Source organism: Phodopus roborovskii, unplaced genomic scaffold (assembly GCF_943737965.1).
Source record: "Phodopus roborovskii unplaced genomic scaffold, PHOROB, whole genome shotgun sequence".
Lineage (NCBI taxonomy): Eukaryota > Metazoa > Chordata > Mammalia > Rodentia > Cricetidae > Phodopus > Phodopus roborovskii.
In genome coordinates this window covers 1,914,266-1,931,364 of record NW_026126599.1, presented here as the reverse complement: position 1 = coordinate 1,931,364, position 17,099 = coordinate 1,914,266, and the positions used below count along the sequence as shown (strand labels likewise).

The 17,099-nt window shown below is 52.7% G+C and overlaps 2 protein-coding genes across 3 annotated transcripts in view; one reads left to right on the top strand and one right to left on the bottom strand.

The window, feature by feature from the left end:
- The window catches only part of CUNH7orf50 (chromosome unknown C7orf50 homolog), a 100,915-nt gene that overhangs the window by 43,761 nt on the left and 40,055 nt on the right, over positions 1-17,099 (top strand). The gene's annotated exons all lie outside the window — the stretch shown is intronic.
- LOC127237255 (uncharacterized) lies at positions 157-10,799 on the bottom strand. Of its 2 annotated transcripts, XM_051205402.1 has the most exons (3): positions 10,517-10,799; positions 5,179-5,187; positions 157-2,252 (listed from the first exon to the last, which is right to left on the bottom strand). In XM_051205402.1, the coding sequence occupies exons 1-3, from the start codon at positions 10,584-10,586 to the stop codon at positions 1,261-1,263; spliced, it is 1,071 nt and encodes a 356-aa protein (XP_051061359.1). In that variant the 5' UTR covers positions 10,587-10,799; the 3' UTR covers positions 157-1,260. The 2 variants fall into 2 exon arrangements, with proteins under 2 accessions (XP_051061359.1, XP_051061358.1); XM_051205401.1 differs by lacking the exon at positions 5,179-5,187 and having other exon boundaries at positions 10,506-10,799.

Below are 17,099 nucleotides of genomic sequence, written 5' to 3'. Positions count from 1 at the left end.
AGATCTCAGGGTAGCAGTACAGTCCTGGGTGACACCATTGTCACTGGATGGAAACCAGCTGTTTCAGGGACCTTCCACTTATGGGTGATAATCTTAATGCTTTAATGACAACAACAGATTTTAAAAGATTTATTTGTATTTTAAATTGTGGGGTGGGGCAGGAGGAGTATGCATATAAGTTCAGGTGTCCATGGAAGACGGCATTGGAGCCTCCTGGAGTTGGAGTGCAGGCAGGCACCTGTGAGCCACCAGATGTGGCTCCTGGGAACTGACACAGGTCCTCTGCAAAACACTCTGACTGCTCAGCCATCTCTCTAGCCCCAGTGATGACTGATTCTTACAAGGTAAATGTAAAGGAGATTTTTGGCAGGAATTCTGTTGCCCATGTTCTCTGACAGTTGAAAGCTGTGGCAACGACTGCATAGAAGCAGAATGTAATGTCGCTATACGGCAAATAAGTACCCAGGCGTGGTGACGCATCTGTAGTCCCAGCATTCAGGAGTCAAGTCCAGCCTAGGCTGCTTGTAGTGACATCCTATCTCGAGAAACAAATAAGCTGGGCTGGAGATATGGCTCAGTTGTTAAGAGCACTGGCTGCTCTTCCAGAGGTCCTGAGTTCAATTCCCAGCAACCACATGGTAGCTCACAACTGTCTGTAAATCTAGTGACAGGAGATCTGTCACCCTCACACAGACACACATGCAAGCAAAACACCAATGCACATAAGATAAAAATAATTTAAAAAAATAAAATAAAGCCAGATGAGTGCTATGTTTATTTCCTCGATGCCCTTCCTGTGCCATCAGACTGGGCTGTGGAATGGAGGGTGACCACTAGCAGGCATGGTAGTCTATAGTCAAGACACCCTCCAGCAGACCCGTGGTCTCTGGTCAGCCTCTGTACCCATGCCATTGTGTCCTTGACCTGAATGTTCCTCAAGGTGAGGCTATTGATCTGGGAGCAAGCTTGTATTTTTTTTTTTTTTTTTTTTTTTTTTTTTTTTGAGAGGGTTTCTCTGTATTGCTTTGGAGGTTGTCCTGGAACTGGCTCTGTAGACCAGGCTGGCCTCGAACTCACAGAGATCCGCCTGCCTCTGCCTCCCTAGTGCTGGGATTAAAGGCATGAGCCACCAGCGACTGGCAAGCTTGTGTTTGTTAAACAACATCCATAACACATGAACCCTGCCTCCCCAAGCTCCCGGGAAAGTCACTCTTCCCTGAACAGGAAGGGGTGTGGCTTGTGCCAGCAGGCAGGCTCTGTCTAGCCCCCTACCCTACTCAAGGGCATGCTGTTGTCTGGTCCCCGCCTGCATCTCTGTGTGAGGTGCTCAAGGAGGCTCAGCAACGCAAGCCTACACCGTGTGTGGAGGAGGAGAGTGGCTACCAAGTTGATGCAGCTCTCTCCAGACAGGGCTAGCTCTGCAAGGTTCATGAGCAGCTCATCCCAGGGGGATCCCAAATCCTTCTGAAGTTTCAGCTGGGCCCGATGCAGGAGGACCGCGTTGAAGAAGAGTCTACAGGCGAACATGTTGAGAGTCACGGCTAGTACCACCCAGCGCCCAGAGGCTGTGTCTCTTGGAGCAGGAGCCACCCGCCAGGCTGGCTGTGTAGTGTGCAGGAGGAAGAGAACCATCTGGAAGCTTGAGGCAAGTGCAAAGCCCAGGCTGAACTTGACAATCTCGTATTCGGGCCATGCAACCAGTGGATCTACCTGGCACATGGTGATTGCATGTAATTCCCCAGATGTGCCCAGCAGGGACACCACGATGAGCGAGCTGCACACAGCACAGCCCCCGGTGGCAGCTAGACTTGCCACAGGTCTCACCAAGAGCTGGCAGCCCGAAGATCCTGGCAGAAGAGACAGGACAAGCATGGCCCCTTGCAGGTATTGGGCAGTAAAGTAGCAGACATTGGAGAAGAATGAGAGGGCCCCACAGCCCAGGTTTGTCGTGGACATGTAGTCAGGCCGGCCAGCAGCATTGAGGGACAGTAGAGTCACCAAGATGCTAGTGACTGTGAGGCCTGCAAGGAGCCTGTCCAGCACCTCCAGCCTAGCACGGTCCCGGATGAACACGCTCAGACTGAAGAGCCCCGTCACTAGGCTCAATGGGACACACACTGCTACATACACATGCATGCACCTAGAAATGATGCTCTGTGCTGCAATGACATCCTCCACAGCTGGGGACACATGGCTAGGGTAGCGGACCCAGGACATGTTGTGCCGGTCCATCTTCAGGAGAGCTGTCAGACCTGCAACAGAAGCACATGCTATGTAGCCATGTGGCTGATCCAGTGAGGGACACCTGTGCTACACAAGGGACAAGATTTCCAGGGGTGCCTACTGCCATCCTCTGAGCAGAAGGATGTCAGGGTTCAGTCTTGGTGTCAAGAGCAAGGGATCTGGTTCAGTCTCCAACGAGCCTGGTGCTAAAAGGTACAGGGTGAGTTGAGAGAGGCTCCAGGCACCCTCACTGCTGACCCACAAGGAGCCCCTGTTGCTCAGCAGCTAACAATGGCCTTTGAGCATGGCTCTTGGCAGTGGCCTGTCTCCCATGAAGGGTTCAGTTGGCAATTTCCCTGCAACAGGTCTTAGGGGCCCTAGCACTGAGTCACCAGCACTTGCTGTCATTGCTAGGGACAGGCATGCCTTTGCATCTGAAACTACGACATTCTAGAACATTTCGGCCAGTTTTGACCTTTGTAGGAACTTTTTTCTAGAAATTGGGGTGCCATGTTATGGGGGCTGGGATGTTGTGAGAGCTCCCTGGGCCTCCTGCCCAGAAATCAGTAGCTGTAAATTCTTGGACAGGGCTTTAAATAGGGACACTTGACAGCCCCAGCATCCTTGCTGGCCCATCTTCGGTAAATGAAATAATTTTGTTTCCATACAAATAGCCCCCTCCTCCCTTTAAAATTTAACTCAATAGTAATGGAGGCTAGGATATAATATTTCTTTTTATTCAAAGGAAATGGAGGGTGATAAAACTGGAGCCATAATTTTAATGGGATTCCTGAAGGCTGGCCTAGTTCCAAAGCCAGCTTTTGTTTGTTCTGAAGATGGACCACATGTCTGGTGGGGGGGCGGGAAGGGGGAGTAATGGGTTTGTGTGTTGGCTCATGCATATAGTGTGACTACAATTTACTGATGTGTGGCTCTGAAGTAGAGAGCAGATATAACCAGCCAGCTTTCCCCGCCATCAGTAGCAACCTGCATGGTTTTGCTAAGCTCCTTGGAGCTGCCATGCCCTTGGTGATGTACCTGCTCTGTACCCAAACGAAGGTTTTGGGTATCTCTGTTGGTATTTTGAATGAGATGTTGCCCATAGGCTCAGGTATCTGGATACTTGGTCCCCAGTTGGTGGCGCCGTGTGGGGAGGTTTAGGAGTTAGAGGCTCGCTGGCCTGAGTATGTCGCTGAGTGCAGCACACTTTGAGGGTGTAAATCCTAGCCTCTTTCAGTGTGTCTGCTCTTCTCTGTGTTTCAGGCTTGTAGTTCAAGATACCTGCAGCTCGCTGACATGCCCCCCCCCCATGTGTTGTATAAAGAATCTGTGTTTCTCTACAGTAACAAAACCAAAGGCTACAGCGGCAGTTGTTTATACAAAACATGGAGGGAGGTACTGTTTCATTTGCAGACAGGTTCCTGACCGGGGAAATGAGACAGACAGAAAGCAGAGATGGGCAGGGGAGATCAGAGTGTGTAGAGGACGAAGGAGAAGAGCATGAACTTAGAGGCAAGAGTGCACAGACCTGGGAATGCTTTAGGGGTGTCTGCCTGCCTGCCTGCCTGCCTGCCTGCCTGCCTGCTTGCCTGTCTGTCTGTGTGTTCAGTCGCACACACATATGAGTGCAGGTGCCTCAGGAAACCAGAATGGGGGGATGGTATTGATTCCTTGGAACTGGAGTTATTCAGTCCTCTGGAAAAGCAGCCAGCCCTGCCAACCACTGAGCGGGCCCCAAGTTCTTTGTTTTTATAATGTTTTTTTATCACTAAAGTTTGTGAATTATTGTTATTTTCATTTTATGTGTATGGCTGTTTTGCCTGAATGTGTGTCTGCGTACTATGTGTGCACTTGGTGCCCAATGGAGTCAGAAGAGGATGTAGGATCCCCTGGGACTGAAGTTACAAATGATCGTGAGCCACCACGTGGGTGCTGGGAATTGAACCAAGGTCCTCTGGAAGAACAGCCAGTGCTCTTAAACCACCAAGCCCTCTCTCCAGCCCCTATAAATGTGTTTTTAAACTAATTTTGAGCATTTCACAATGCACGCTATTGTAGACTCAGGAGTCGAGGCCAGCCTTCGTCTGTCCTCAAGCCTCTTGTGTTCTGGACTTCCGGGTCCTGCCCCAGTCATCAGTGTACTCACTGTGCGCTGCCATCCTGTTCACCCCATTGCCCATCAGACCTGGAGGACAGTTCTCTCTGGGTATCCCGAGCAGCAGGAAGGTGGCCATTCTTGGCCCTGCCATGCCGCACTGGACTTGACTTTGATGAGTCTGAGATGTGTTGGGATGTTTACAGTGCTGCCGCTGACCAGCCTTTTCTACTCCCCATGGGCCTGCGGGCTCCTCATCCCATCTATCTCTTTCAGTCTGAAAAGACACAGCAGTGGCTGTGATGGCTTCCAGCTGCCGGCGCTTATGGAGCCAGTGGTGTGGAAATGAAGAACCATGGCCAGCTCGGGAGGAAGCAATTTGAAGTCTGTCTTGTCAGGTGGAATGGGAAGTTGTCTTGTGATCTCTGGCCACGGTCAGGAAGCAGAGCTGCTGAGCAGACATCTGATGTATCTGAAGCCACTTCATGCCTCGGGTGCGCAGTGTGCTACTGGGCCCTATGTCTGTGGCCATGCATCACCAAGGGCTCTTTTGGCTGGTAGCAGTAAGCTCTGGCTGTGGCCTGCCTCTGGTTCTCAGCCTGGGGAAGCCAGGACGGTGCCTGCCCTTGGTCCTATGAGACTATGTGCTTTCATCCATAGGAAGGAGCCTGCTACTGGAGGACCCTCACTCAGGTCCCGAATGCTCTAGCCAGGGCTTCATCACCTCAGTTCTTGGGTCTCAGCATTCTATGTACTGGGTACCGGTATCCCTTCTCAGCTGGGAATGTGAGAAGAAAGGATGGATCCCTGAGCAGACACTGGTGCAGCCCAGCCATGCCTGGGGGCGCTGCTTCCTGTACCTGGCCCTGCTCAAGTGGAGGGTTTTACAAAAGTGCCATCCTGTGCTTTTCCCCTGGAGAGTGGGTGGAGGGCTGGAGAGATGGCTCAGAGGTTAAGGGCACTGGCTGCTCTCCAGAGGTCCTGAGTTCAATTCCCACAACCATCTATAATGAGATCTGGTGCCCTTTTCTGGCTTTCAGGGATACATACAAGCAGAACACTGTATCTATAATAAACATAAATCTTGAGTGGGGGGATGGAAACCCATGCAGACTAGGTGAGCTTGTCTCCTTCCCAGGCCCTCAGAGTGCCCCAGTCCTATCATGGAGAGGCCAGCTAGAGAAGGAGTAGCCAAGAGCCTTTCTACTTTATGCAGTGTGACTTCCCTGTGTACGACACTCCCTGGCATACCTTTATGCCCTTCCTCCACAGTCAACCCCAAGCTGGATGGAAAGAGGATGAGGGAGGCCAGCGGGGCTACACAGGAAGCCAGCCTGAGCTTGGCTGCCCGTGTTCTCTCATTGGGTAGTGCTGCACACTAGTGGGTACTCGGGAGTGCTTGTGTCTGATAATGCACTGGAACCTCAGTTCACGTGTATGGCAGGACAGCCACGGCCTTCTTTAATTTGCCTGGGTCAGCCTGGGGGACGAGATCTGAGCCTAGTGTGACTGGGAGCTTGAACCTCTTCTCAAGATCATTTCGAAAAGAATCTGTAGAAATGACACACACTCTTCTTCTTGGCAAGCACCACCTCGGATCTGGCCACAGCCCTTTGACACAGCTCCCTCACTGACTGCTCTTGGCACTCAGCCTCAGCAGCCATTTGTCTGCTTTATCTCCTGCAACTCCAACATTTCCAGATTAGCACGTGGTAGGTCTCTGGAACCTTCAGGTCTCGCTTCCTTGCACACAGGAGGCGCCTACCTCCCTGGCACTGTGTGTCTTGGTTATCACTGCCTGCCCACTAACAGTTCCTTCTTGTCATAAGAAGTCCCAACAGTGTTAGACAGCCGCTCTTTGACAGCTGCTCTTAGCCCTCTGGTACAAACACTTTCTTTTTTTCTGGACATGTATCTGAGAGCAATGTGGCTAGCTCTAGGGTCAGTTGAGGCTGCCAATCTTCCAGGGTGGCAGCCCATCCTACTCTCCTACCACAGTCCAACCCAGCTTCTTAGAGAATCCAGAATGCCACGGAAGAGGGACAGACACCCCATGGACGTGTTTCAGGCTGAGAACCTGGGGCCTCCGGAGCCCTGCAGAAGGGCTGCCAAGGTCAGCCCTGTGTCCCCTGGGAGCTCCCCCAGGCTAGCGTCTGAGAATGCTGTGTTCCTGCAATGGCTCTTGGCCACCACTCTGTAAATAGTCCTTCAGAATGGTTCCTGTTAGTATGGTCAGCACTGTTTAGGTGGGGGAAACAGGGTGGGCACAGCCCAGGCACTTCCCAAAGGCCACGAGAGCGCTTCCCAAGCCCTTCCCACATAGGCACGATGCTCTACAGACCCTCCCAAGTCACACTTGCAGATATTTGCAGCAGGGCTCACAAGTTCTGCACAGATATGGCATAAATGTGTGAGATTCTATTGTGACCCACAGGTGGCATGGGGGTGGCCATCTATGTGTGTGGTACAGAAGGTGGTAAAGTGACCTCGGCATACTAGGCTGAACCACAGGCCACATAAGGACTTGATGGCTCCTCACCACCCCCACAATTCTGTCAGTTTCAGAATGAGTCTTTTGAGGATTCACAAGTTGGCTGTAATGCCCACAGACCTCCCAGCCAGGCAGTGGACACAGTGGGTGAGTTTTCAGAGGTAAACAGTGAGTTGGGGAGCTGAGTCCAAAGCTGGTGGGTGGAAAGCCAGAGCTGCCCTGGGAGATGGGTTCCTGTGCCCAACCTGCTGTGCTCCATCTACCCTGCAGCCCCACCTCCCTCCATCCCCTCCATCGTCCCTCCATCTCCTCCATCATCCCCCCATCCCCTCTATCATCCCTCTATCCCCTCCATCATCCCCCCATCCCCTCCATCTCCTCCATCGTCCCCCCACCCCCTCCATCATCCCCCCATCCCCCCATCCCCTCCATCGTCCCTCCATCATCCCCCATCCCCTCCATCTCCTCCATCATCCCCCCATCCCCTCTATCATCCCTCTATCCCCTCCATCATCCCTTCCATCATCCCCCCATCCCCTCCATCTCCTCCATCGTCCCCCCCACCCCCTCCATCATCCCCCCATCCCCTCCATCATTCCCCCCACCCCCTCCATCATCTCCCCATCCCCTCCATCGTCCCTCCATCCCCTCCATCTCCTCCATCATCCCCCTATCCCCTCCATCATCCCTCTCATCCCCTCCATCTCCTCCATCATCCCCCCATCCCCTCTATCATCCCTCTCATCCCCTCCATCTCCTCCATCATCCCCCCATCCCCTCTATCATCCCTCTATCCCCTCCATCATCCCCTCCATCGTCCCTCCATCCCCTCCATCTCCTCCATCGTCCCCCCACCCCCCTCCATCATGCCCCCATCCCCTCCATCAGCCCCCCATCCCCTCCATCATCCTTCCATCTCCTCCATCATCCCTCCATCCCCTCCATCATCCCCCCATCCCCTCTGTCGCCGCCTTCTCCTCCTCTGTTCTAGCACCCCTGGCCTTGGCTCTGTAAATGTTTCCATTCCCATCTCCTGCCCTGCAGACTGGGGTGGACCCGCTGATGAGTCATTATGTCTGCTTCACGTACATGGCCTGATGTCCCACTCTAGCCCCTAGCCAACCCTCTGCACAGAGGTGTGACCTTGGAGGAGAGCTTGGACTGACATCATAGTAGTGTGTAGGGCCAGCTAGGGGCCACCAGCCTCTGACCACCTCTAGCCCAGGGATCTGAAAAGGCAGCGCCAGACTCACTGGCTGTCACAGTGGACAGTGCAAGTTTGTCTGTCTATCTGTCCTTGATTGTCCTGTTGGTCCCAAGGCTATCTGGTTCTAAACATTTATTTAGGAATTGAGAAAATTACCTTCCTTAAGGTAAGGGTAAAAGCAGTTTCCTGTTTGCTTTTCTCGAGTTTTGCAGATAAGGTACATTATGCCTTTTGTCTCGTGTAGATGTGTGTGCGTGTGAGTACACACTAGGCACATGAACATGCAAACATGCATGCACATGTGTGTATGCACGCACAGGCACATCTTTACAAACAGGCACACATACGAATATGCTTGGGCACACACCCAATACAAACTGTGTACACACGCACACGTACACACAGACACTGGCTTCTAGGAGCTTCAGTACTCCTCCCGGCCCCCATGCGCTGTGGGCCAGATGGGCACTCCAGTCAGTAACCAATGGTCCAGCTGTGCAGAGCTGGCTGGCTTCAAACAGACTCTGTACTTTTTGCAGAGTAGGAGCCCCATGGGCCTATGGGTTAGAAGGCGGAACCCTCCTGTGAGGTCAGACCAAGGCAGTAGGCCTCCTAGCGTCCCCCTCAACCTTCTTTCCAGGAACCCGAGCACACACCTTCCCTGGCAGCATATTAAATGGGAGCACCCTTTATGGCTATTTAAGGCCTGTGTTTTCTCAACTTCCCCCTCTATGAGCACCAGAGATAAGAGTGGTTGGACCCAGAGTGGGTGAGACCAGGACCCTGGGAGGTGTCTGCACTTGTTTATCGCCACCCTTCTGCCTTACACACTGCTGTGTGGGTGGCACGTTTCCCACAAGGCTGAGCTTGGGGAGTGCTGAGGAGCAGGCTCACCTTTAAATCCCTGTTCAGGACCGGTGGTACTGGCCCTGTCGTGGAGCTGACCGTCCCTGTCACCAGGTGCCACGTGCCATCTGAGGCCCTCTGCTGTCCTGAGATCGAGTAGCTTAGCCAGATACTCGGGGCTGTTGGGTAGAAACCTGCATGATGCCTGTGGCTAGAGTGGGTGATCTAGAGTTTCCCCCAAAGCAGGATTTGCCCCAGGTACCAAGCAAGAGATCGCACCTTCCTGAGCTGAAGTATTTCAGAGGTCACCAGAAGAGGTATTTGGTATTTTGTGGCTTTCTGTAGTCTTGTTTAAGTCACTGTGGGTTCTGTGAGGATGTGCACAGCCACTGAGGAGGGTGCCTTCATACTACAGTGGCAGGGTGGGGCCGGGGACAGGATGCACATGATCAGACCCTTTCCTGCCCTCTGCAATAGGTGCTCCAGCGGTAACAGCAAACGGGAATGGCGCCACAGTGGCAAGGGCTTCTGAAAGTAAAACTGATGGGTTTTTTGCAGCCTGCCCTCCATGGCAGGACCTCCCTGTTGGTCCTTCATCCAGCTATAGGTCTTCCTGGCTCTTCTGGCCAGCTGTTTATTCTAGGTTTTGATGACATCTTGTCTGAGCTAGGTGTGGGCAGGAAAGCCTCTGGCTAGCCAGAGCCAAGCAGGTGAGCCCCAGAAGAGGGATAGGAGGGCAGTGGACGCTTGACCGGGTCCGCTTCCCCAGGAGGAGCAGAGGCTTCATGCCTCATGTTGCTTCAGATGGAGCAGATATTTGTCTCTGGGGGTCCAGTGAGCCGTCAGCACCAAAGCGGTGTCCCCATGTGTCTGTAGGGTAGTGATGAGGCAGGGTTCACCTTCAAGGCTGTGGTCTTAGGTCCACTGACTGGCCTCAAGGAGGTGCTGCAGAGCATCACCGCTGGGGGATTTGTCATGGAGGTCTTAGGCAGTGAGCTGAACCCCCTGGGCAAGGCTTTCCTTGCCTTGGCTCACAGGGACACGTGTCTGGAGATTCACACTAACCCATCTGAGTACAAAGCCCACTTTGTGCAGAGGTGGTGAGCCTGGTGGCCCAGGTTCCAAACACTCCCTCTCAGCCCCTGCCTGCCCCTGCTTTCTGGGCTCCCATCTCACCCTGCTGCAGTCAAGCCAAAAGAGTTCTCTGTTTTCAGGTTTCCCGCCCTGTGCAAACACACATTCCAGATGTGCCCACTGTAGAACAGTCTTTGTGTTCTGCCACACCAGCCTCTCTCCATCCCACCCACCCCCTTGATGAAAACCCTCCCGTCGTGATCAGCCTGACCAATCTGCCGACATCAGCTGTGCTTTCTGACCATCCTCGAACCTCTCCCCGTTTTGCTGTGGGAGCTGACCAGAGCCACCATGAATCCTTCCTTCGGGAAGAAGCTGGATCACCATACCACAGGCTAGAGTTTTCTTTTACTTAACAGAACTGACCTATGCCGTAAAGAAATCGATTCTCACAAACTTCCCACAGCTGTGAATGGCCCCCAGGGCGCATTCACTGCTAAGTCAGAGGCAGGAGGACAAACTGAGTGGACAGGGCTGCTACCTCCCCAGGACATAAAAATAGTGCTCACCTGTGCCAGGCCCTGGGGTCCACACAAGTCTCCATCAGCATCTGGGGGCTGCTGTGAGGCTGGGGCATTCTCTCTGTTCATCCAGCCTTCGCTCCATTGCTCCACACTTGCCAAAGACAGGCTGGCACAGACGCCCACAGCTCCTAAGGAAAAACAGGATTCGGCCTGGAGTCATCCAAACCACACACTGTGTTTAAGCGGGCTATGGTTGGACCATGTGACCTAGAAGAATCCAAATGGACCTATGCCTGAGGTGGAGGAGTGACGTGTGTGAGTGAGTCTGAGGGTTTCCAGAGCTTTCTTGCAGAAGTGTGCTGGCCACTCACAGAAGGTCCCTCCCAGAAGGCAAAGACATTTACAACCTAAAATAGGAGCTGAAGCCCCACCCAGCCAAGGAAAGTCCTCCCAACCAGAGGAAACCAGTGCCTGGAACCTTGCCACATGGATGAGGGTCTGGCCACTCTGTCCCTGTCACAGGGTGACTCAGGACAGTGGATACTCCAGCCTGGATGGCAGGTGACACTGTGCACCCCTGACTACCCATAATAACAATGGCCAAACCTGTACCTTGAGGTTGTATGGAGTGGGGCTCTGCCTGGACATGATGCCAGAAGGCACGTCAGCTTGCTGGTGTCCAGCATCTTCTCCACCAGGCCTTGCCCAGGATGCCATGATGCTAGCTGGGAGGAGCCCTGAGCGGAACCACCAAGTTCTGAAGGGAAAGCCTCAGCCTAATGGAGGTAAATAGTCTTGGGAACACTTTCAAATCTTAAAATGCGGTGGTCTTTACCCACACTCCCCCTGCTGAGTGCACCCTTTTGCAGCTTACCTCACTTGCAGGCTGTTTAAGTGGCGTCAGCCCCAAGGTGCCCTGTGGTACTGGTCTCAGTCGCTTCCTTCAGCCTCCTGAGAACTATGGGAGAGCCATCCCAGTGCTACCCAGTGGGCCTCTGGGTAGTTCCTGTGGGCTCCACTGCTGTCTGACTTGAAGGGAGTTAGGAAGCCATTAACTGGGCACCGGGATTCCCTTTTAGTGCATTTTCAGCCCTGGAGGAAGAATCTGACTCCTGCGGGAGAGAAGTCTGAGGAGGCCCTAATGGCTGAGGAGGCCTCATCCCAGGGGCCCTTCCTCCTCCAGGTCAGTCACTGCACCCACCCTTGTCCCCTTCCTGCATGGTGTGTGAAGGCAGCTCTCAACCCACATCCGCTTTGTCAGCCTCCGTGTTCCCTTCCTGGCCATGAGTTCAGTATGGTACGATTCAGCTCATAGACTCTAAGGCTACAAAGGACCAGTCTCCACTGCTTTGTCTTGGGGTCACCTTTGATACTTCCACATTTGACCCCAATTCTCTGTGTGGCACTGGTTGTGTCCTTCCTAATGGCCTTTGACAGTTTTGTAAAGCCCTATTGTATCTCTCCCGAGAATGGTCCCTGAGTGACCCCTGGCCCTTTCCAGTGCCCCTTGCATATCAGGCCTCCTTGAGAGGCACGTGGGCTCGCTCGCCAGCCTCCTTTGTCTCACTTGAGCCTTTTCTCGCAGTGCTAGTGCCTGGGCCCTCCCCTGGGGACTGGGCAGGGCATAGAGAGGGCCATGGGCAGGGCATGGAGGTAGTGGGGTTCCTGGGCTGATAACCCCCTCCTTCCCAAATTCTGTTTACCTGCTGGTAAGGGAAGTACAGGCTTCTGCTCTGAAGCCTGCTGCTGTGCCCTCTACCTGCCATATACCCTGTCCCCTGGTAAAGGAATAACCCTGTGTTGTCAATCTTCTTCAACTTGTCACAGAGAGGTGCTTGGCAGCACCCCTGGGGACAGGCAGTGGGACTAGAAGCTCTTCAGCCCGGCTTGAGCTGATGTGAGGTGGTGGCCAGCCTGCCTCATTGTTAACAGTCTAGGCATTGGGACCTCGCGGGGACTGCAGGGCAGGCTGCAGGGCACAGATACCTGTCCACAAGCCTCTACACCTTGGGAGGGTCCTGCATGTCCTCTAATCTTGATGCTTCCTGCCTGACCCATGCTGGCCCTTAGGCTGAGCCCACAGGCGTGGGACAACAGAACTACCGTGGCTGTTCTCTGTGCATTCGCTCTTGTGTGGTCTTTGGAGGCAGGCACCCCATCCCCAGGCTTCAGTTCCCTCCTGTGAGATGACTGATGATAGCTCCCATGGGTGGTAGGGCCCCAGCCGCGAACCACCCAGTAAGACTTCCATCCCAGCTCAGTGACAGCTTCCTTGCTGTCACAAGGACTTCTTTAGCATATGACCCCTGCCTAAGCTTGTGGTTGCCTGGACGTGAGTCGTCAGCCACTGAAGTGCTGGTCTGAATTTTTGCTCTGACCTGGCCATTGAAGTCAGGGAGATGTAGCACCAGATTGCATGCTCATGCTGCTGTAAGCATTCCAGAAGATGTGGCCCCTGGATTGCATGCACATGCCACTGTGGGAATTCATAATTCAGGAAGATGTGGCCCCAGATTGCATGTTCATGCTGCTGTGGGAATATAGGAAGATGTGGCCCCAGATTGTGTGTTCATGCTGCTACACTTAGGATCTGCACAGCCCACAGCCCTGCCTTGCCAGGAGCCACCACCACCAAGGGCAGAGTCTGTGCTGGGTAGGAAGGAGGGGAAGGACCCTGAAGGTTTGCATAGGGAAGGAAGGGGCAGTGGGTAGATGTGGCTTCCTTCCCTCTTTTCCCTGCCATAGAGTGTAGTTCCCCACCAGCTGGGAGGCTTTGGCCGCCTCCACCCCTGCCTTCCCCTCTGAGTCTGTGATGTTCATTTCCCCAACTGAGTCTGTGATGAGCATGGTGGCTGCCTTCCTCTCTGTCCCCTCTGAGAATACACCACACCTTGTTTTTTGTTTGGTTGGTTGATCTTGTTTTTGAGATAGGGTCTCACTATGTTGCCCTGGCTGGCCTGGAACTCACCATGTACACCAGGCTGGCCTTAAACTCACAGAGATCCACCTGTCTCTGCCTTCTGAGATCTAGAATTAAAGGTGTGTGCCACCACACCAGGCAAGGATACACTTGGATGTCACTTGTGCAGTGTTCACCTGGCCACAGGCCACAAACAGTCCCCGGGCCTCTCTGTCTGCACAGCTGCAGGTCCTCTGTACTGCACTGGGAGCTGGCAGTTAGGCAGGGGGTGGGGGATAGCTCATACGATGGCCCTCCTTCTCACAAAGACCCCAATAGCAGACCATTCAGTCACACAGCCAGGTGGTGGGGGCAAGCAGAGCAGCATACACGTCTGACTGCACAGCCAGGCTTCATTCATTCAGTATGAAGAGGAGTGAAGTTCTGACACACAGCAATGGGGGGCCCTTGAGACATCACACTCGGTAGGACAAGCAATGCACAAAATGCCACGCGCCTTATGGTTCCACCTCAGAAGAGACAAAGCCCGGGGACAGAGAGCAGACAGGGCTACTTGGTGTCATTTCATGTGTCAACATCAACAGTGATGACTTTCCTTATCCTCTCAACTTGCCACATCCTCCCCAGCTACCTCTGGTGTCTTAGCTCTCTCTCTCTCTCTCTCTGTCTGTCTGGCATCTGTCCTCACCTATAGTGACAGGGACATACTGCTTAACAGACTCTTTGGGTAGCAGCTAGTCCACACCTGATGCAGTCAGTGAGTCTGTGCAGGCTGGGCCTGGGGTCTGTCCTGGGCCACATTGTGTTGTGTCCCCAATATGATATCTAGTGGCCGATCACCTGGCTGGCTCTGTAGTGACAGCTACGGCCCTTCCTAGGAATTTTGAGACAGATTTGAGTCTGGCATCTGGCTCTATAACTAACATTCAATTCCTGATCCTCCTGCCTCTACTCCCAACCTCTGGTATTACAGGTGTGCACCACCACATCTGGCTCATGCCGTGCTGGGCTTGGAACTCCTGGCTTTGTGCGTGCTAGGCAGGCCCTCTACCAACTGAGTCACAGTCTCAGTAATTTTGTTATTGTTTATTTGGTTCTGTTTATTTTGGGTTTTCTGTTTTTCTTTTTTGAGATAGGGTTTCTCTAAGATAGGACATGCCTAGAATTCAGAGTCCACCTGCCTCTGCATCCCAAGCGCTGGGGTTAAAGGCATACATCCCCACTACCACCCTGAGCTGTGCTGGCTAATTTTATGTCATTTTGACACAGGCTAGAGTCATCTGAGAGAAGGGAACCCTAATTGAGAAACTGCCTCCAGAAGACTGGACTGAAAGCAAGCATGTAGGACATTACTTTAATTAGTGATTAAAGGGGGAGGGTCCAGACCATTGTGGGTGTCGGTCTTGAGTTCCATAAGAAAGCAGGCAGGGTAAGTCATGGGGAGCAAGCCAGTAAGCAGCACTTCTCCATGGCCTCTGCATCAGCTCCTGCCCCTAGGTTCCTGCCCTGCTCAAGTTCCTTTCTTGACTAATTCAGTGATGAACTATGATGTGGAAGACATGTAAACCAAATAAACTCCTTCCTTTCCAGCTTGCTTTTGGTGACAACATTTCATCACAATAGTAACCTTAACTAGGACGCCACCTTTCACCATTGCCTCCTTAAATAAAAGGACTTGGGGTTACTGCATCATTTTTCTGCTATCCATCTCCCTAGTTGTGGGCTGAGGCTCTAACACTTGGCTGCCCCAACATGTAGCCTGAGTCAGATACAAGGAATCTCAGAGTGAAGCCATGCTGTGAAGCCAAGCCTGCTGAGCCCTTGGCAAACACAGTCCTGAGTTGTGTCTGCGCCCTTGGCTATTTCCCACCACCACCAGCTTGCTGTGTGGAGAGAGCTGCCTTGGGGCTACATGTTTGTATGCGGTTGTGCCTGCAGCCCAGCCCCTCCTGTGCTGTGTTGACTGTATTGGCTTCTTTCTCATTGTGGTGTCCTAACACCTGACAAGAAGCACCTTAAGGGGGGAGGGTGTTGATTTGGGGCTCTGGGTTTGAGAAAATACTGTTATCATGGCGTGAAAGGCAAAGACAAGTGGGAGAAGCTGCTGGTCACATTGTATTTGTGATCAGGAAGCAGAGGGAGGTGGATGTTGATACATTGTGTCTATGGTCAGCCAGCAGAGGGAGGTGGATATTGATACATTGGGTCTGTGGTCAGCCAGCAGAGGGAGGTAGATATTGATACATTGTGTCTATGGTCAGTAGGAAGCAGAGGGGTGGATGTTGATACATTGTATCTATGGTCAGCCAGCAGAGGGAGGTGGATATTGATACATTGTGTCTGTGGTCAGGCAGCAGAGAAAGGTGGATACTGATACTTTCTTTGAGTTTGCGTTGTCCTTTTTATTGTCTGGGATGCTAACCTGTGGAATGGAGCTGTACATATCTAGGTAGGGTCCTGCTTCTAGAAAATCTTTGACCAACATGGTTGTAGGTCCTGTCAAGTTGATATAAACTTGGTCTTGTACTAGTCAGCGAAGTTTTCTGTGGCCGCAGAGAGCCTATGCCCTATCTATTGTCTACAGGAGTTTTAGACCTGAACCTGTATGTGACTGACCAAGAGGGCATCAGAGATCCACAAGACCTGAAGTGATCCCTATCCTCCTTGCTGTGTGCACCTAATACACAGGACTTGGGAGCCCATAGCTAAATGACCTCAGTTCACTTAGCAGGCCCAGCACCCTTTGGCTTCCTTGAATGCACAGTGAAGGGGAATCTAGGGACACCTGACAGAATGCCAGGTTCAAAAGACACAACTTCTGCTAAAAAGCCACTGGAGTCTGAACAGCGGTATCTTGTCCATGTTCCCTACATCCATTGCAGTGTCTGCCACAGCAAGTGTGACCTGGGAGCTCCATGTGGCAGTCAGCAGTGCTACCCACAGAACAGTCATACCTTACCTAACTGGAATATATGGGGTCTTCACCCCTGCTGGCTAGAATTCCAAGGGCCTGCCTCCAGGCCTTCAGGAGACTTTAGCTTGGAACCTTCTGAGCATGACGGCTTCAGAGAGCAGCCCTGGTTGTGAGTGCCCTCCACAGCAGAGGGAAGGAATGGCCAATGGCCAGTGACAATCCCCATCCCTCTGGGAGCCATGCTATGTCCCAGACCCATGTCCCTCAGATTAGCCAAGGTGTGGTGAAGACCAACTCTCATCTCCAGACCCACATTTGCTAAGGATCATGGGATAAGTGTTATGTAGGAGCCCAACTCCATGCTGAGAAACTCTAAAAATCAGCATTTCTTTGTCTAAATCCATCCTGTAATGTAGGTAGTGAACATCAGTGAGATTGCTTGGGGATATTTAGCTGGTGTCTACACTATCTGTTTGTGGCAAAAGCTATTGTGGGAGAGCCTCGTGTTTAGCTGGCCTGCTGCTGGCTTGTGCAGCCAGAGGCTTGATGTCCGCCGATGGCAAATCCATTGAGGGCCACTGGGTGGAGCTCTGGAAACAAGCATGTCTTAGACAGGAACCATGAACCCGGGGAAGTCATCTTACAGCATTCTGTATACATCTCCCAGGTTCATGCCACCCATAATGATGATGGCATGGGGCTGGCCATCCTTGTCCCCACTTCAGGAGACATTGAGGGTCAGTCCATACATGACCCAGTTGACTGATCTCTGAGTTCCTGGCCGATGGCTTCTGACAAGTGCAAG